The following is a 20,849-nucleotide window of genomic DNA, read 5'->3' as shown; positions in this document are numbered from 1 at the left end:
ATGGTCATGCTAGAATGTTTGAATTGTGCATAACTGGTATAGTATTTTATGTATTATTTAATAAGATGCAAATAATTCTGGGGCATTTGATTGGCTAAGTTAGTAAAACATTTTAGCCACGCCCATCAACGTTAACTCAATACTGATTGGCTAATAATAGAATAGGTGGGGTTTTATTTGCATAATTATGGTGAATGATGTCAATGATTCTGTATTGTTGTTTCCAGGTTTTTTTGTGTTAATGATTAAAGATATTGTTGACATATTTATTTGTAACAATTTACTTCAACATATGATTTGCGTTTATGGAGTGCTAAAAGTAAGAACATGTGTGCACTTTGCGTAAATCCACGGATTTACAGTATGCTCAACAGGTTTTTACGTTATAAGCACAAAAAATATTGAAGTCAATTCGTAAACAATCTGCTTTTACCATAGTGACAGTTATTTGTCAGCTTATCAATAGTTACCTGATGACTGATCACAAATGCACGTTAATAATAAATTATATCAAACAAGTGCAAAAGTGAGCGTGGCTCACTAATACCCCCGACCCGCCTAGTGTGTCAGTAGTTACAAAATAAATAGCTAGGATAGGGTTAGGGTTTGAAAAATTCATAAAAAAATGGAAAATTAATAAAAACATTTTTTTCTTTCTTTTGACTGCACCCCTCCATATGACACAGATTATATGTACTAAGTTTGAGATGAATCCAATGAATAGTTTAAGAGAAATCGCATGGACAAAGTTTTTCGGACGGACTGACGGATGGAACCTTGGTATAACTATATACCCCGAAATTTTGTTTGGGGTATAATTATATTAAGTTATAGATTTATATAGAACATCTTATCCGGATGCTCCTGTACAAGAGTATTCTAGAATAAAGCGTAAAAGGATTTGACAATCAACAGTAGCAACTATCCACTTCTGAAATATTAAGTTTTGTATGGGCAATGAAATATGTCCTGAAGCACAGCCCCAGCATGGGCACGGGATTTCATCTACCCTATCATGACAATTCTATGGCAATGGTGGTTCCACATTGTCAAATATAATTGATTCAACATATTGATACATATAGTCTCATCGTAATGTCTAAAGCACACCAGCTTTCCGACATTTGAACAGTGAACCACTTAAAAAACCTGAATTTCTGTGGAAAAGAATATTAACAGAATTTCTGCAACAGTAAAATTGGCATAACATTGACAATTCAGCATCGCTGCTGCTACTGCAACTTTCTGGAGGATCAAAATGAAATGAATAAAGCTTCCCTTCTAAAGCTTTCATCTCCTGACAATACCAGATCAGCCTTAATGTGAAATAATATTAACAAGATTTAAACTGCCAATCACACAGCATGTGGACAGGGTTCTGCTAAAACAAAAAATCTTGTAGTTCTGTTAGTTTAAGAATCCAAACACAAGAGATAAATGAGACAGGCAGCTGTATGCTTCTGCCCAGAGACAGCAATAAATCTGTCCACCAAGTCCTAACATGAAATGAAAATCTAACGTGTGTCCCCCTGAGGGAAATTGACATATTTCTTCAACATTTTCAAGATCGATACAGAAATACTGGATACACAACAGCAAAGTTTTGGGGACAAAACATCTAAGCAATCGATTTAAAGCAATTGGGACCTGGACAGAACTTGTTATAATAGTGCCATTAGTTGAAAAGAAAACCAGTTTCATTGATTAATCACTATCCAAGAAGTAGAAACGTGACAGGATCACGTGCTTAATGGCACAGAAAATGTTTTAATCAAATTTTGTTACAAGGACTTCACTTTTATTCTAACAGAGTTTTACTGCACACAAAATACAAATATAGAATAGACGCAAATATTTTACATCGCGACCAAACAAAGGATGTCTGTTTGTGCAGATTGATCAAAATTGTAGATTGCATTTTACATGTGAGTATCAATGGATGATTTTCTAAATCAAACATCTAAAATATTTCTCTTGGCACGTGCCATGACAGAACGTAAGCATGATAAGTAAAAATATTTCTTGGTAATCAACCAGTGTTTGAAATAATTCTAAAAGCCAACAAGACAGTCGGCAGGTGACCTATAAGAGTTGTCTGCCCATCTTCAAAGTTGCCTGCCCGCATTATAAATATTGAAAACTCACAAAAACTCAGACAAATCAAGACTTGATTCAGATAAAATAATGCAACAATTACTTGAGACTCTACAAACTGAGTGAGTGAGTGAGTGAGTGAGTGAGTGAGTAAGTGAGTGAGTGAGTGAGTGAGTGAGTGAGTGAGTGAGTGTGTGTGTGTGTGAGTGAGTGAGTGAGTGAGTGAGTTGGGTTTAACGCCGCTTTTAACATTATTCCAGTTATATCGCGGCGTGTCAGCTTAATGTGGGAGGAAAGCCCGAAGTGATGCAGGTCTCAGACGTTTACCACTTCGGTGAAACCCACGAGCACGGGTATGTTGCTGACAAACCTAGAAACATAATCGGGGCGAACCGGGATTCGAATCCACAATCATAGGTTTCTGGCGTGTCCAAAGGACGCAACTCTGCACAGCAAATCGCGGCGCCTTAGATGACTGGGCCACCCGTGACCCTCTTCAAACTAATTACATAAGTAGTCTTAAAATTATCTGCCTGACAGAAAAGTTACCAGCCACGGGCAGGCAGACAGGCAGACAGTTATTTCGGACACTGAAATCAACTACAGCATACCAACATGTCATTGCCTTGGACTGTGTCGTAAATATCCGCCTACCAAGAAACACTGAACCACAAAGTTTGTTTTACAGAAAGTATACTACATTGATATCCCAAATACAAACATAGCATCAGTATGCAAGTGAGTGCATATCACTTTTGTCGGGGGTATAAAAACTGTAATGGACACATAAGACCCTGGATAATAAAACACAGAAATGAGAGAATCTTACGACTTTCATCATAGGGCAAACATCCACACAAACAGGCAGAAGTTTCTAATGGTGTTGAAATAGTTCCCTCGAGACAGAGTGGTCTGCACCCCTTCAACTGATGCTGTTGTGTGTTCATGGGCATCCAACACAGTAGAGTGAGCTTCACAATTTTGGCAAGTAGAAATACCTTTAACCTCTTGGAATAATTTCTTTCTCTTATTACAGAAGCCTTTTTGGGCCATTTGTCTTTTTTAATTTTTTCGATAGTATCTTGAAATTTCAAGATACTACGTTGAAATTTCAAGTTATCATCTTGAAATTTCAAGATGATTATTGGGAAATTTTAATTTAGTATGTATCTTGAAATTCCAACTTGTTATCTTGAAATTCAACATAACATAGTGAAATTTCAAGAAAAAAAAAAAATGGCCCTAAAAGGCTTCCATATCTTCAAATTCTAGTGGTTTAATTTGTTCTGATAATTATACTGATATCAAAACTCAGATACATCTCATCTTACTTCATCACACCAACTTCTAAATGCCACTGAAAGAGTGAGTGTGTGAGTGAGTATGGTTTTGCGCCACTTTTAGCTATATTCCAGCAATATCACGGCGGGGGACACCACAAATGGGCTTCACACATTGTACCCATGTCGAGAATTGAACCCTGGTCTTCGGCGTGACGAGCGAACGCTTTAACCACTAGGCTACCCGACCACCCCGCCACTGAAAGAAGTCAGATACATCAGTTTTTATTAATTATTTACAAGAATATGTTCAATGGCACTCCATTTTGATAATTAGACTTTGAAATAGATATATCTTGAATGTTTTAAGTTTCAAAATTTCAATTTATGTCAGTATCCCGATATATCTGTAGGCGTGAGACTCTAAAACCATTTTATGAAACCTTTAAATGGAACTAGTTTGGAAGCCAATAGTGCGAAAACAGTATCCAGATAATTTGGAGGCATCGAGCGTTGCTCACATTTCATCATTTTGAATGAGTATTTCATGTTTTCTTTGGGCATTCAATGCATTTTTATTTCCTTGAGTCCAATCCATTGGGTATTCTAAAATTAAGGAGTTCGACATTTTTAAAAGTAATTTCAGGAGGAAGGTCTCACTTGGTTTACATATCATAGTTTCATGTGCACTTGTGGTACTGATTTGATCATCATTTTGACTTTTTGATAGTCACTTTGCATGATCTTCCTTGAAAGGAATATACAAATGCCACTTCTAAAACGCCATAACCAGTAATAAAAGCTGAGCCATGTTACAAAATTTATATTTAATGATAAAATAAAGTAAGATAAAGTTAAAAGGAAGCTCACAGACATGGAATGGGCAAGAAATATACCTTTTTCCTGAATTCCTGTGGTATTCCCAAGGGTAACCTAGCAACCGCCTTCATGGCATCCTTCCATTGCTCAAAGGCACTCTCTCCAGGGGGGGGCTGAATTGAGAACCGCATCCTAGTATCGATTTCTGAAAAAAGGAAACGCCAAAATGTAATCATGGTCTATTACATATGCATTGGATTCAGTCTCCGGGAAGCATCCTCAAACAAGATCCTGATAAAACACAACCAAAATTAATATTAACTGACACTGGTAATTAGGAAAAAAATCAGGTGAGTGTCAGTTTGATTTAATTTTCAGGGTCTGTTTCTGACCCTGAGCTCTTTATCAGGGTAATGCAATGAATATCCATGGCAGAAGGTATGAGAACCCACCACAATAGGACCCAAGAGCTGTTATTAAGAGGAACCGACAACGAACAACGTAAGTGGTCGTAACAGAACAATTTCCATGCACTTAGCGAACATGCAGTGTTTGAAAGATTTCTCTTTTGTATTATGTTGCGACATAGACCCCGCAATGGCAAGTGTGAGACAAAAATGTGTCTGGCACTGACGATGCTCAATTTTCTCCTCCTCAAGGTATTATACAAATTCCTAAAATTGCTTTTCGGCATGCTAAAATTGGTTGTTTTTTACAGCTCTTCGGAAGCAGCAGAACTCATTTCTGAAACGTCAGCTTAGCAGATTTGACACACATGAAATAATTCTTGTCCTTTTCCAGAATTGAATCATCCTGATTTAAAGAGTTTTATTGTAAAACCAACACCGTATTTGAGGATTTGGACATGAAACCAATGAATTATTACAATGTTTAACTTCAGGCAAAAAAAATAAAAAAAATTAAATCATCTCCATTTCCTAAATTTTCACAACCTGATCAACAACGACAGTGCAGTATCCGAAGCAGTCCCACGGCCTTATAATGGGGTTTTGTTTCAAGAATAATAATATTGTCATTTCTCAACACAATGATTGATGTTCACCAACCGTGACAGACATATTTTTATTCAATTCAATTCAATAACTTTATTGATAATTTATAACAATAATGGCTATAGTCGTGGCAACTTCCAAACTTTCGAGAAGTTGTAATCTATCGGACGTCATTCAGGTGATGTTTCTGACAGATAACGATCTGAAAAATACTATCATGAAAGTGTATCCCGTGGATAAGCCGACCCCTTTCTACAGAATCTTTTTTCTGGTCCTCAAAATTCGGCTTATACGCGGACACATACGGTAATGAATCTGGATGCATAAATAGGTCATCAGACTGATGTTTATACCGCTCCAATACAAAGTAATAGAAACAAAATGATATTTATCACGTAATATTGATACAAGTAGGTTATATTTATATACATTAAAACAGAACAAAAACGAGTGGTCACAGTTTGAAGCAGCTGATGGAAAAGTGTTTAATTATAAAGAAAAGCAAATCATTAACTATTTAATTCTTAATACTTGTATTAAAGTATGAGTGAGTGAGTGTGGTTTTACGCCGCTTTTAGCAATATTCCATCAATATCACGGCAGGGGACACCAGAAATGGTCTTCACACATTGTACCCATGTCGGGAATGTCGGCGTGACGAGTGAACGCTTTAACCACCAGGCTACCCGACCGCCCCATTTAAAGTATGAATTACATCTTATGTTATTAGATCAGTGCAAATCTACCAGAACCTAAATATCTAAATTGACAGATATTGTTTCATTTCCATTCCCATAAAGCCCTGAAATTAAAATGTAACCTATTAAATACAAAGACGAATCAATTCCTAAAATATTGTAATTAGGGCATGTAAAAAAAATAAAATGCAGTATATCTTCAAAGGGATAGCCACAAGAGCACGATGCGTCCGAGGTGTGTCTTTCAAGCCGATGGAACCTTAAATCGCGACAACCGAGTCTGAGGTGAGAATGGATTACCTGACACAATCTGGTGCCATGGTTAAGTTAAAATGTATAATAGTATAACATTGTCCAGGTTGAATAATCCTTGTACTGATATCAGTTTCAATCTTGTCTTCATCGGTTCGCTAACTCATATTACCCAAACGTGGAGTAAAAACAGAATTCAAATTTATTCAAATCTAGATCAAATGATATTAATGACAGACCAGTGTCCGTTATCATCAATGTTAAACACAGGAGTTAAGGACAACCTGATTCTTTCATAATACTGTAGTCATGGCATGACAAATTAACTATAGTAATATGAAAAAATCAGGTTGTTCTTGACCTTTTTTGAGTAGTATAAAAAGCAATATAATACATAAAACATCTACTGATCATACCATGGCCCCCTATTTTATTCCTCTCAAAATAGAGACTCCAAAAAATAGAAAAGTAGCCAAAAATATAAGGACATGCATTATTTGAGCATACACTATGTTAAAACGTCACGAAATGTTTTAAAACATTAAACGAGACAAACCACATACATGGTAACATATTCAGATTCATTTTCGAAAAACAAAAAGAAATCAAAGTAAAAATATAGTACCAGTTCTTCTATTGCTAAACAAGCGCCTGAGACATGTGTGATTCTTCATATCGAGTCAGTGTCAGACTGGCAGATCAGTATAGCTGATCACATTAGCTACATGATGGGTGCGGATAGAGCTTGACATCTCCTCCATAACAACAATTAGTCTGTTACACCAGGAAGGTATTAAAGTCATATTGCATTAGCTGTCTATTTCACAATATCTGGAGGCCATGTAGGATAGTAGATACATAACTCTGTGTTTACCAACAGATTGTGTTTGCTTGAGCTTAGCTTCAGGGCATGTGTTTTGTAAGAGCTTTTAGGGAGCGGTTTTATTGACTTTTAAGATTAGGTAAGGTGAGGTGAGGTGAAATTGGGTTTAACGTCGCATCCAAGATTATTGCACTTATATAGCGACAGGCTTTTGTACTAGTCAAGACTGATGCCAATTTATAGTGCTAGCTCACTGAGATACCATGCCGCAGTTTTATATAAATACCCCACTCAGACACAGTATACTGACTCCGAGCCGACCATTCCTTGTTTTAGCCCCTTAATGCCGAGCGCCAGACAGGGTAACAACAAGTACAATCTTTTAACGTCTTTTGGTATGACGCGGCTGGGGATCGAACCCGGACCTTCCGCTCTCAGGGCGGACGCTCTACCACTAGACCACGGAGGCGGTCACCTCTGTATAGCGATATGTACGATACATTACATTACCTGTAGTGGTGTACAAATACATAACTAATACAAATACATAACTAATAACAGACTTTAAGTGCTAAATGAAACTGTCATACAAATAGCTTACGTAAATTCTCTTACAATTATTTCACGGTTAGATATAAATAGCATAACATTCACAGCACCCTCTAGCCTATATGTTTCCGCCCTACAATCTCCAATCTTCGATCTCTGAAATTTAGAGACAAACGATTCAGGTTGCCATTCACAGGCAACAATAAAGAATGTCAACTTATGAAAGAAAAGTAATGTATCGAGATACGAGTTGTATCGAGCCCATAGTATCGGGATACGTATCATATCACAACCCTATTGTATCATTACACCTGATTTTTTTTGTAGTCAATGCAGACCAAGGTATCTTACAAGTTGTCGACTGGTCCCGAGGGGTACTTGTGTTGATTCTCCCCGAGCAGGTACGTCTTATGCATGCTTTCGCCGGAATTGGTAAGAATTCTAAAGTTAGGCATGTATCCATTTCGTTAATTTTTCACATACATTATCTACAAGCAGACATCAGAAAACAAATTTAGAGTTATTCCTCGTAGATCTACTTCATTTGGAAACAGATCTAATTCATTTGGAAACGACCCGTGAAGATTCCGGGTAGAATAGGTCTTCAGCAACACATGCTTGCCATAAAAGTTAACTATGCTTGTCGTAAAAGGCGACTAACGGGATCAGGTGGTCAGGCTCGCTGACTTGGTTGATGCATGTCATCGATGCCAATTGCATGGATCACTGCATTGTCTGGTCCAGACTCAATTATTTACAGACCGCCGTCATATAGCTGGAATATTGCTGAGAGCAGCGTTAACAACAAACCAAGCAACAACATTTTGGAAACTGTAGTAAATATCCGGAGAATGCCGTCCTACATATGTAATTCGAGATACAAAAACTGCGGTTGGTATGTTGTGAATGTAATGACAACAGTTCGGCAATTCGAGCAGAGGACATAAGAAATGTACCTTACATGACATGTACATTGAAAACAACAGAATGGGTCTCCGCAAATCTCAGCTAAGGTATAATACATGAATATGTTTTAATGCACTCTATGGTACAACAGTATTGTCATCCAACAGGCAATGACAATCTCAGAACATAAATAGCCAGCTATGTCACAATAACTGACGCACAGAACATACAAAATGTATTTGATTTGTTTATCCAAACCTGACCAAATAAAAATAAATTGAATCATTAAATGCTGACATTTAAGAAATTGCTTTTTCACATTTCCATTTGTGATTCAAGCTAAATATAGGATCTTCTAAATATCTTTTCTATGGAAACATGAATTCATAATTATTGTAGAAATATTTCAAGATATTTTTATAGATTTTCAATTTACATTTAGCTAAAACAAATTCTATAAGTTGACATTTCATGAAACATTCTAAGACATCAAAGGTTAATGTCTGAATTCTTCTATTCAAACAACAATAGTTAACGTCACATGGTGTTCTTATGTTTCTTCATGACTTATCTACCAGCGTAATGTTAGCTGCCTGAATTTGTTCATAATTACGGCCATCCGAGGTTTTCACACGCGTGCTTACATTCCAACAAACCATTTATTGGTCCTGTTATCAGTGAAATACATTTGTTTGTTTGATTGTTTGTTTACCGCTGCACCCAGCAATATTCAAACTATATGATGGCTGTCTGTGAATAATCGAGTCTGGACCAGACAATCCAGTGATTGACATCATGAGCATCGATAAGTGTAATTGGGATACGATGACATGCATCAACCAAGTCAGCAAGCCTGACCACCCGATCCTGTTAATCGCCTTTTACAACAAGCAAAGTCGTTTTTTATGGCTAGCTGGGTTGCTGAAGACGTATATTCTACCCCAGACCTTCACGGGTCGACTGAAATATAAGTCATCTGGACCAAGCCAGGACACTAATTATAACCATATTGACATGAATTGTGAAATGTTTTAATTTAAATTTAGGAATTTTTACTGACAACTGCTGCAGACTTGGTCATCGGCCTCTGAGAAGATCTAGATAAATCCATGAATACCCAAAGGGTCTAGTCAAATAAAGGAATTTACGGAAAACTTTGAAATAGTAACAATAAAAGTATCAGTCATGCTCAAATGTCTGCTAAATAGCCTTTTTTATTTCTTACACCTTTCAGACAAGTTTAGGACTTCTAACATGATCAAATACCTGAGTATGGCAAAAAGGCCGAGTAGAAATGTAGTTTTTTTAAAACTTAAATCTAAGTATGAGTAGAAATGTAGTTTTTTTAAAACTTAAATCTAAGTATGAGAAGGTACCAAAGATAAATAATTTATCACATGTTAGTGCTGGTTTTGTCTACATTGGTAAGACATACATTATACCGAACACCTATCCGCCTTGTTTGTTTGATGCTACTAATAAGGCTGCACGCAACAGCATCACTATTTGAGTGAGTGAGTTTAGCCCCGCTTTTAACAGTATTCCAGTTATTTCACGGCGTGTCAGCTTAATGCTGGAGGAAAGCCCCAAGTGATGCACGGGTATGGTGCTGACAAACCTAGAAACATAATCGGAGTGAACCGGGATTCAAACCCACAATCATAGATTTCTGGCATGCCAAAGGGATGCAACTCTGCCCAGCGAAATGCAGCGCCTCAGATGACTGGGCCACCTGTGTCCCCCCTAACTATTGGTAAAATTGGGTAATAAAGCTCAAAATAATAATTTGATATAATTTAATCGTGAAAGTGAATATCAAGGCAATCCATAAACGTCGAAAATTGGACATCAACATCAAAAAAGTGCTCGAACAGAAGTTCCATAATGGCGTGCGACAACCTCATCAGTGACATCCGTAGGAACCACATGTCAGTATGTACATTGGTAATTAAACATTCCATTTACTTACGAAAGCATTTAATTCAGTGAAGGGCAAGCCCTGCAAACCCCCAGTTATTTTAGCGAGGCGACAAAAATGGCTCGTGCACATCCATTACCAGGAAGGAGTCCAGTATACTGCATTCTTGCCTCAACATCTACTTAGAATATCAGCTTGATTTAAAGACTTGCTTCTGTTCAAATAATTGAACACACACCTCTATATTCCCAGTTGTCACACACCTCTATATTCCCAGTTGTCACACACCTCTATATTCCCAGTTGTCACACTCCTCTATATTCCCAGTTGTCACACTCCTCTATATTCCCAGTTGTCACACACCTCTATATTCCCAGTTGTCACACACCTCTATATTCCCAGTTGTCACACTCCTCTATATTCCCAGTTGTCACACACCTCTATATTCCCAGTTGTCACACTCCTCTATATTCCCAGTTGTCACACTCCTCTATATTCCTACTGATTATTGTTCAGTCCTAACTGGAGGACAGGATTACCAGGAGTCCAAGCTATAGTGCAACATCAGTTATAGTGCATCATTTCCTACCAAAAAATTATTCTGATGTGAAAATATTTAAAATATGACAAAATGATGTTTCTTTGTGTTGGCATGATTTAACCAACTTTTTGAGGAGTTAAGATGTTTCTTGTTTAATGGCTAAAAGTTGTACTTTTCAAGTTTTATTTTTGTTTATTCAACAGGACCAAAAGAGGTACAAATTTTGATAATGACCCACATAAAGAACAGGATTACTTTTCTACTTTTCTTGGATCACTCCCTTCTAACACTTAGGTAACTTCGGGTAGGACAGTCAGTGCCTTCAGCCATGACCTATGTTGTGTTAAGGTGTGTGCCAAACAGGACGTGTAACCAATCAGAGGACACAACCTGACTGCATGTACTGGTGAGTGAGTTGAAATCTACTCCTCATTTTAGTTTTCTGTGGCATTGCAATGTTTTGAAAATGTATAAGTAGTAGTATAATAAATAGCATGTATACAAACTGTGACACAGTAATGAATAAGTTTCTTCTTCTCATCTTACACTATTTGCTTTAGTTTTCTCTGACAAGCTGACCAATGTTTAATATAAACTATACCCTAATCCCTTAATCCTTTAATCCTCTATACCCTGTGCATCTTCCCGAGGCAAGAGAGTTAACTGACTTTAAAAGTCCAGTTTCCACCCTTGCCGAACTAGGCTGGAATTCCTGGGCTCGATCGTAGCGCCACCAGTGGCTATTACGAGTTATGTCCTTTCTATGCCTCTCCTATGGACCAATCAGATTCAACCTCTCGTATCACTTGCATTTGTTTCAAACAAAATGGTTGCGCCCAGACAAGACGATCTGATCCATAAGCAAGATCTATTTTGTGATAAAACAAGTCTTACATCGCGAAGTGCATCAAATCACGTTAGCACCTTGATTAAAAACATGAAAAGGTGTAGAAAATATCTGTTGACAACGAGTTGGCAGTGCACATGCTTGGCAAATCCTGCAATCCACCGAAATCTGCATGACAGTTTTATAATCGGATTTCCATTTCGTTGCATGATTTTGATTGGACTCTGCATAGACTCGTTAGTCCAGCCAAAATGTAACTCCGTAATTCCAGCCTAGTTCGGCAAGGGTGGAAACTGGACTTTTATAGTCAGTTAACTCTCTTGCCTCAATGGATGTACCAAGTGGGGGTAGACCATTGGAAGAATATGAATACATGACACTTGTTTATGGATAACAACTTCATTTCGAGGCTACTTCTTGACCCTACATCAGGTGAGGTGAGGTGAGGTGAGGTGAAATTGGGTTTAACGTCACTTCCAAGATTATTGCACTTATATAGCAATGTGCATGCACACGTGTGCGTATTAGTCCGGACAAATGCAAAACTTTAAAGTGCTAGCCCACTGAGATACCATGCCGCAGTTTAACATGAATACCCCACTCAGACAAAGTATACTGACTCCGAGCCGACCAGTCCTTGTTTTAGCCACTTAATGCCGAGCACCAGGCAGAGAAACAACAAGTACCATCTTTTAAAGTCTGATGGTATGACACAGCCGGGAATCAAACCCCGGACCTTTCCCTCTACCGCTAGACCATGGAGACGGTCTTAGTAAGTGTAAAGTTTTTATAGATATATGATTGATAAGGTGGGACCAGTGTACAAAGCTAACAACATAATGACAAAGCCAATGAGATTAATAGGAAAAGCCATTAAGTACAATGACGGCCGATCAGTGCAAGTAGGTTAATCCATACAAGAAAATCAATTTTCTTATGACATTAATTTGCATATTGTGTCCAAATAGGTTCATAGGAACTGCCACTAGACACTATAGCGTGACACAAACCTATCAACAGACTCCTAGGACAGGCTTGGCTTGAATGTGCATCTGACGGCAGGTTGTGTAAGCCCGTTATTGGATTCCGTCCACAGCCTCTCACCCAGCAAGTCCTCAACAGAAGCCTAATCTAATGTGATTAATTTATACTATTCAAAAGAAGTTAAAGAACACTGACTTCATGTGGTGAGAGAGAGAGAGAGAGAGAGAGATATTGTCGATGATGAAAGGAGTCAAACAATTATTTATGATCACAAAAAATAATTTTGTAATTGACAACATTTAAAACTATACTACTCAAACAAAGTTCAGGACTACTCAATATTACCATTATTATTCTATTAAATATAACTACTCAATATTACCATTGTTAATCTATTAACTTTAATTAATATTAAAGAATCAGATGATCCTTGACTTCTTCTGAGTAGTATTTAAGGCAGATGCCTGTAAAATGGAAACAATTTGATTGAGAGCAAACCAGTGCCTGCTCGTGTGAATACAGTGTCTCATTTGCCAGCATGTCACAGTTGATAGCCACATCCAGAGGCCAGTATGACGTCCAGTGCCCAACTTTGGATAGCTTTAAGTATGATTAAGGTTTACTCCCTCATGTATTCATATCAAGTTGCAAAATATTTACACTATAATGTTTTGTGTGTGAAGCCGCACTCAGCAAAATCCCAGATATATAATGGTGGGGGTAAATAATGTCTGGATCAGACAAACCAGTGATTGACATAATGAACAATGTCCAGGGCAGTCTGAGTCCAATAAGTGACCTCTTAAGGTTGCTGGAGACCTGATCTAACGCGGACATGTTGTTGCTTTGTTGTTTAACACCGCACTCAGCAATATTCCAGCTATATGAGGGCGGTCTGTGAATAATCCAGTCTGGACCAGACAATCCAGTGATTGACATCATGAGCATCCATCCATGCAATTGGAATATGATGCATGCATCAACCAAGTCAGCGAGCCTGACCACCCGATCCCGTTAGTCGCCTCTTACTACAAGCATGGGTTGCAGAAGACCTATTCCACCCCGGACCTTGGGACCAGGGGAAGAAACAACTAGAATAGTGCCCCAGGGATCGAATAATTCATCTTCCATTTGCACTTACTTCACAATGCATTCATTTAAATAACATCACACAATTGAACATTCATAAATACACAGCCAAACACATTAAGCCAGAATTCATAAATAATTATTCTAATCAGTGTACTCAGTGAACATCTATAGCAAGTCTTCCGGTGCTGAAGCAATTTTGATATGGATTATTCAAAATATGTCTCACTGAAAGATAAACTCCTGACAATCAGAATGACAATTGAATACAGACAAGCACCTGTTGCAGAACAAAGCATCCTTGTTTCATCCCTCAAAGAGATCAATATCAGATAAATAACAGGTCCACATGATGAGATCTAAGATAACACAGCAGCAGTCGTGGACTTCAGTGAGTCACTGACTTGTCTATGTATCTGCCCAAGTCCTTCCACTCCACTCAGCAGATACATTCATCTCCCATCACCAGATAGTCACGAGGGAGTAATGGAAGCTGTGGACTGTGAAGTTTACAGAAAACAGTTTGTACTGAAGATATGGGTAGACTGCTATTAAGTGATACTTTCTACACTGTGGGACTTGGGTTAGAATTGGTCCCCGGTAACCGAAGTTTGTCATATGAGGTGGTTTAGTGGATCGGGTAGTTAGGCTCTGTGAGGTGAGGTGAGGTGAAATGGGGTTTAACGTCCGTCCATGATTATTGCACTTTTATCGAGACGTGTGTGTGTGTGTATGTGAGCGTGAGCGCGAGCGCGTGTGTGTGAGCGTGAGCGCGAGCGTGTGTGTGCGTACGTCTCGTGCGTGCGTGCGTGCGTGCGTACGTCTCGTGTCGTGCGTGCCCACTGAGATATAATCCCCAAGTTTAACATGAATACCCCAGACAGACACAGTATACTGACTCCTAAGTCATATCGCATTAGCTGTCTATGTCACAATACCTGGAGGCCATGTAGACACCTCTGTGTTTACCAACAGATTGTGTTAGCTTCAAATTAGTTTCAGGGCATGTGTTTTGTAAGAGCTTTTACATGTTTTATGGAGCAGTTTTATTGAGTTTTAAGATGAGGTGAGGTGAGGTGAGGTGAGGTGAGGTGAAATTGGGTTTAACGTCGCATCCAAGATGATTGCACTTATATCTTGACGGGCATGTGTGTGTGTGTGTGTGTGTGTGTGTGTGTGTGTACGTGTGTGTGTGTGTGAGTGTGCATGCATGTGTGTGTGTGTGTGTCTGCTTGTACTCGTCTGGACAGATGCCGATTTATACTGAGATATAATCCTCCAGTTTAACATGAATACCCCACTCAGACACAGTATACTGACTCCGAGCCTACCAGTCCTTGTTTTAGCCCCTTAATGCCGAGCGCCAGACAGGGTAACAACAAATACCATCTTTTAACGTCTTTTAATATGACGCAGCCTGGGATCGAACCTTGGACCTTCTGCTCTCCGGGCGGACACTCTGCCACTAGACCACGGAGTGGGTGTGTAGGCTGTGTGACTTGGTGGACATATCTGTGGTTGATGACTGATTAGCTTGACATGCGCCTTAGACGACTGGGCCACCCGTGCCCCCAAAAGAAGTTAAGGACCAGACACATGATTATTTCATATTACTATAGATAATCTCTCATGCCATGGGTAGTAGATATTAGGACTGGGACGGATCAGAATTTACTACCTGGGTACACACACCTCTATTACCCGACCCTGTACTCACTGTAGATCTCAAGAAATGTCCGATTGGGCGTTTTGTTACCATAGCCCTGGCAAAACATATTTAGATACATGTATCTTATTCAACCATATGAAAAATCAGAAGGAACCTGTTCATAGTCATGAGGAAATGCAAACATTCGTGACTTGTATTGTAACCATAGAGTTCTAGATACTTTTTGTCAGTAAACAATATATCACGTGACTAACCACAGTTCTGTGTAGTCCTGTGGGTTACTAACCCGGGTCCAACTCAGTACCCACCCGACCCAGGTACTCGAGTTACCCGTCCCAGCTCTAGTAGATAGTATTTCATATTACTATATGAAAGAATCAGTTTAACCTTAACTTGTTTTGAGTAGTACGTATCACAATGACCCTTAAATAATCAATCCTGGACCAGATTATACCAGTACCTGAGTGAGTGAGTGAGTATGGTTGTACGCCGCTTTTAGCAATATTCTAGCAATATCACGGCGGGGGACACCAGAAATGGGCTTCACACATTGTACCCATGTCATGAATCAAACCTGGGTCTTCGGCGTGACGAGTGAACGTTTTAACCACTAGGCTACCTGACCCCCCACCAGTACCTGAAAGTATAGGGGCACAATAAGCCCTCTTTAAACAACTGTTACAAGCATCAGATTCGGAAGATGCTGTCTCATCTGGAAGCCCCACTGGGAGGAATTCAGTATATATCTCTATATGAGCACCCATCTGACCTAATTTCTATCTCTAATTCATCACAGTAAGCCAGGCACAGAAGCATTTGATGAAAAATTAATCAGGTTTCAGTATCATTACAGTCTTCATTAAGACTCACCTGTTTATAATCAATTTGGTTTCTGAATTTAAATACATGGAGTCAATATGTTCCTGTTATGGCTAAAGTTAGCAGTAGACTTCCAGAATCCTATTTCAACAGTTTTCTCAGCATGTCATTGAAGCATTTATTTTTTAAGGATCTAGGTGAAAGGTGATGTGAAATTGGTTTTAACGTCGCGTCCAAGATTATTGCACTTATATAGCGATGTGCATGCACGTGTGTGTGTGTGTGGCTGCTTGTATTAGTCCGGACTGATGCCGATTTATAGTGGTAGCTCACTGAGATACCATGCCAGTTTAACATGAATACCAGACTCAGACACAGTATACTGACTCTGAGCTCACCAGTCCTTGTTTTAGACCCTTAATGCCAAGCGCCAGACAGGGTAACAACAAGTACCATCTTTTAACGTCTTTCGGTATGACGCGGCCGGGGATCAAACCCCGGACCTTCAGCTCTCCAGGGGGACGCTCTACCACTAGACCACGGAGGCGGTCCTAAGGATCCAGGAATGAAACAGAAGCTTACTACAGTCTCCAACACACTAATTACCACAAAATATTATTATTAATTCAGGACTGACATGGCGACATTCATCGAAAACTGTTTCTGTTTCAGGAGACTTAGATAATCCCTGCCATACTTCCAAATAACTGTTGACAGTATACATAAAAATGTATCCTTTCATACAACTACCGACCCGTGAAGATCCGAGAGAGAATGAGAGAGAATGAAGATCCGAGAGAGAATAGGTCGTCAGCAACCCACGCTTGCCCTTAAGGCAACTATGCTTGTTGTAAGAGGCGACTAACTTGGACTGGGTGGTCAGACTCGCTGACTTGGTTGATGCATATCATCAATCTCAATTGCGTGGATCGATGCTCATGATGTCAATCACTGGATTGTCTGGTCCAGACTCGATTATTTACAGACCACCGTCATATAGCTGGAATATTTCTGAATGTGGTTAAACAAAACAAAAAATCAAAAAAATCATACACCTACCAATTAAACCACTCCTAAGACGCATTCCCGAATGTCACTTAACAGTCACAGCTAAATGCAATACACTACCCCAAACAATTGTTGGGTCTTGAGCTGTTGGTTGATCTGGTACCTCCTAATTTCAGCAAAACCAGATGAAATGACACAAGTGAGTGAGTGAGTGAGTTTGGTTTTACGCTGCTTTTAGCAATATTCCAGCAATATCACGTGGGGGACACCAGAAATGGGCTTCACACATTGTACCCATGTCGGATTCGAACCCAGGTCTTCAGCGTGAGGAGCGAACACTTTAACCACTAGGCTACTGGACAGCCCCTGAAATCACACAAGTCATTGAGATAATCTCCACTGTATTAAGATCTGGTGGTAAACTGGTCACAGTATGTTCACAGTGGCCTATTGATTTCATCAGTTGAGACACAAGAGGTTGCTTACACAGGTCGGAGAGGGCTGCCCCAAGAGAACCTATCGATCCAGATATGAAGGCGCATTAATAACTGTCAGGCCAGTGTTATGACAGAAAATCTGCGCCTCTGACGAATACCACTTTCACAGTACCTGTCTGCCCGTCGGTTAAGGAATCGTTAACATAATGACAAAAATGAAACGATATATGAAACGGCACACCCATCAAGTACACATCGACTATCTAAGACTGGTCTCTGCAAACACAAATGAAAAGAACTCGTCTATGACCAAATACTGAAACTGAAATCCCAGACAGCCTATTGCTATGAGACGAATGAGCACTTGGTTCAGTCATGAATTCCTCGTATAGCCACTCAATATATCCAGGCAGGAATTACTAACACGTTTTCATTCCGTTGTTATCACTAACTGAACTGAAACAAGACCTGATTTTACCTGATCTAGGAAAGCCGATATCTATAAACGAAAAATTACAAAATCGGACATCGGTGCTTTTATATTTTTAAACTAACAGCTAGTTCAGAAATAAACGCCTAAAATGACAAGACATTTTATATTACTTGCTGGTTTCAATTACCTGAATGGTCAGAGTGCGACTGCGAGTCAGTATCCCTCCGTCCCTCGCGAACTCTTCGTGAACGCACGTGCGAATTGTTGCGAAAGTCAAACATGTCCCGGAGAAGCCTTCATTCCTGCACAGATTCTCACGGTCTGTTGATAAACGAGCAGAGTCCAAACAATCAATACTGATTGGCCCAGGGGGCAATACGCGCAAGACTGTAGTCAGGAATCGCCAACCTATCGTTCGTGACGGTGTAATCGTCTGCTTCTGTGAACCTTCGTCCACCATTAATCAGTGATGTCATTTCGTTCCAGCACCCCGGGGAATACGAGGCGATTCAGACCCGAGCCGTTACTCAATATCATCCCACGACAACAGCGTAGGTTTTCAGCTCTAATGGAAAGCCAAATCTGTTGACAGCTGCGGATGCCGTGAAACATTTCCTAAGAAGTTTCGCATTGAGATTCTGGGCATTCCGTGGGGGTTTCTCAAAGTTTGAATCAAATCGTCTATGATTTATGTCAGCGATGCAACACCTTGAGCCAAGAACTCTCACAAATAACGATTTCTTCATAAAAATAATGGCGCAACAGTCGAAAGAATAAGTACACTAGTTTGCAAGGGTGGGAAAATAGCCACACCTATTTCACTTAGAGGTACGGTTTCGTGTTCATCTTACGAACTGACAATCTACAGACATGGTTGTCCTCTAAAATACAAATTATGTATTCCTGTCACAACAGATAAAACACACACTGTGAGTTTGGCTCAACGCTGTTTTGTACAGTACATCATTATAAAGCCACGGTGACATTTCCTATGAGGAAATAAATCACAAAACCCTTTCCATATCCAATAGAAATTTCTGCATAAAGCAGAGTCGATTGTGCGATTCCGACCAAACCATGAGCTTTTATCACTATCAAATAGTGATGATACCAGGTGTTCGCGAAAAGGTGAGCGAATCCTGCCCCACCGGTGGCACAAGTCACAAACACTTGCAAAGACAAGTCAAATGTTCGCCTGAAAAAACTCGGGGACATTTGGTACGTCAAAATAGGGAATTTCATCGGACATAATCTTTGTCACTGATGCGTCAAATTTGGAAATGTCCTCCACATGTCTTCCATAAACTTGTTTAAAGCTTTACCGAGGCCTTGGATGTTGTACCCTTGATCAAACATCTTCTGAGCAGAAGTCGTATGACGTACTTTGAAATCTTTGAAAGCCCGAGGTTATATCTAAGACTTTTACCATTTTGTTGAAACCCACGAGAAGGGGCATTTTGGTGATTATGATATTCCAACCCACGATCATCGATTTGGTCACGATGCAAGAGACACAACTCTGCATTGAGATTGCGGTGCCTCAGACCGAAGCGAAACTTGCATATAACCCGTCTGTAACCCGCTGCGAGAGCATAGACATTTAGTCGGAGGAGTTAGTGGGCAATGGTTAACCAAACTAAGTGTAAACTTATGTCGCATTTTGATAATAATCCGACGACATTGGAAATTTTGCCGGAGATTCCACAAGTGGCAAGGCTGGAGTCAATAACATGTTCCTATTTTTAGATTTTTAGAAAGGTTGCCGAATACAATAATCTACCTGTTTAAGTGTGTATAAACATGGCCATTACTTCCCAATAATTGACATCATGAGCATCGATCCAGGCAACTGGGATACGATGACATGCATCAACCAATTCAGCAAGCCTGACCATCCGATCCCGTTAGTCGTCTTTTAGGACAAGCTATATATGACAATGCTACCTACTAACATTTATCTACCTGTTCCATTCTATTATGCGTGACCCTAATACCCATTAACGCACATGTCCGGTAAGACAATACTTCCCCAGCAACCCATGCATGTCGAAAGAGTGAGTGAGTTGGGTTTAACGCCGCTTTTAACATTATTCCAGTTATATCGCGGCGTGTCAGCATGTGGGAGGAAAGCCGAAGTGATGCAGGTCTCGGACGTTTACCACTTCGGTGAAACCCACGAGCACGGTTATGGTGCTGACAAACCTAGAAACAAAATTGGGGCGAACCGGAATTCGAACCCACAATGATAGGTTTCTGGCGTGCCCAAGGGACGCAACTCTGCACAGAGAATCGCGGCGCCTTAGACGACTGGGCCACCCGTGCCCCCTGCATGTCGAAAGAGGCGACCAAATGGATCATGTGGACAGTCTCGATCACCTGGTTGATTGCACGTCATCGCATCCCAGTTTACGCGGATTGGTTCTCGTGATGTCAACACCCTATTGTCTGATCCAGGTTCGGTTATTTACGGATCGCCGTAATGAAGTTAGAATATTGTTCAGTGCAGCGTTATACAACAAAAATCTCCCAACCACCCTATTACATGACAACATCAGAAATCGGCGGGCTTATTCGTGACACTATTGCATATTTTATGTTTCAGCATTCCAATATATGACAATGTTGCCTGGTACCACATCTACACATTTCAGCATTCCCATATAATACAAT

At 39.7% G+C, this 20,849-nt stretch overlaps 1 protein-coding gene across 1 annotated transcript in view; it reads right to left on the bottom strand.

Annotated features, from left to right (window-relative positions):
* LOC139445320 (TBC1 domain family member 30-like) overlaps positions 1–20,849 on the bottom strand; it is a 130,660-nt gene that overhangs the window by 28,891 nt on the left and 80,920 nt on the right. Inside the window, exon 3 of the mRNA XM_071226442.1 lies at positions 4,271–4,398. Within this exon, the coding sequence (XP_071082543.1) occupies positions 4,271–4,398 (128 nt within the window). The remainder of the gene's footprint in view (positions 1–4,270; positions 4,399–20,849) is intronic.

Source organism: Haliotis cracherodii, unplaced genomic scaffold, assembly GCF_022045235.1.
Source record: "Haliotis cracherodii isolate W230 unplaced genomic scaffold, xgHalCrac1.p SCAF_6, whole genome shotgun sequence".
Lineage (NCBI taxonomy): Eukaryota > Metazoa > Mollusca > Gastropoda > Lepetellida > Haliotidae > Haliotis > Haliotis cracherodii.
This window is presented reverse-complemented; position numbering and strand designations above follow the sequence as displayed.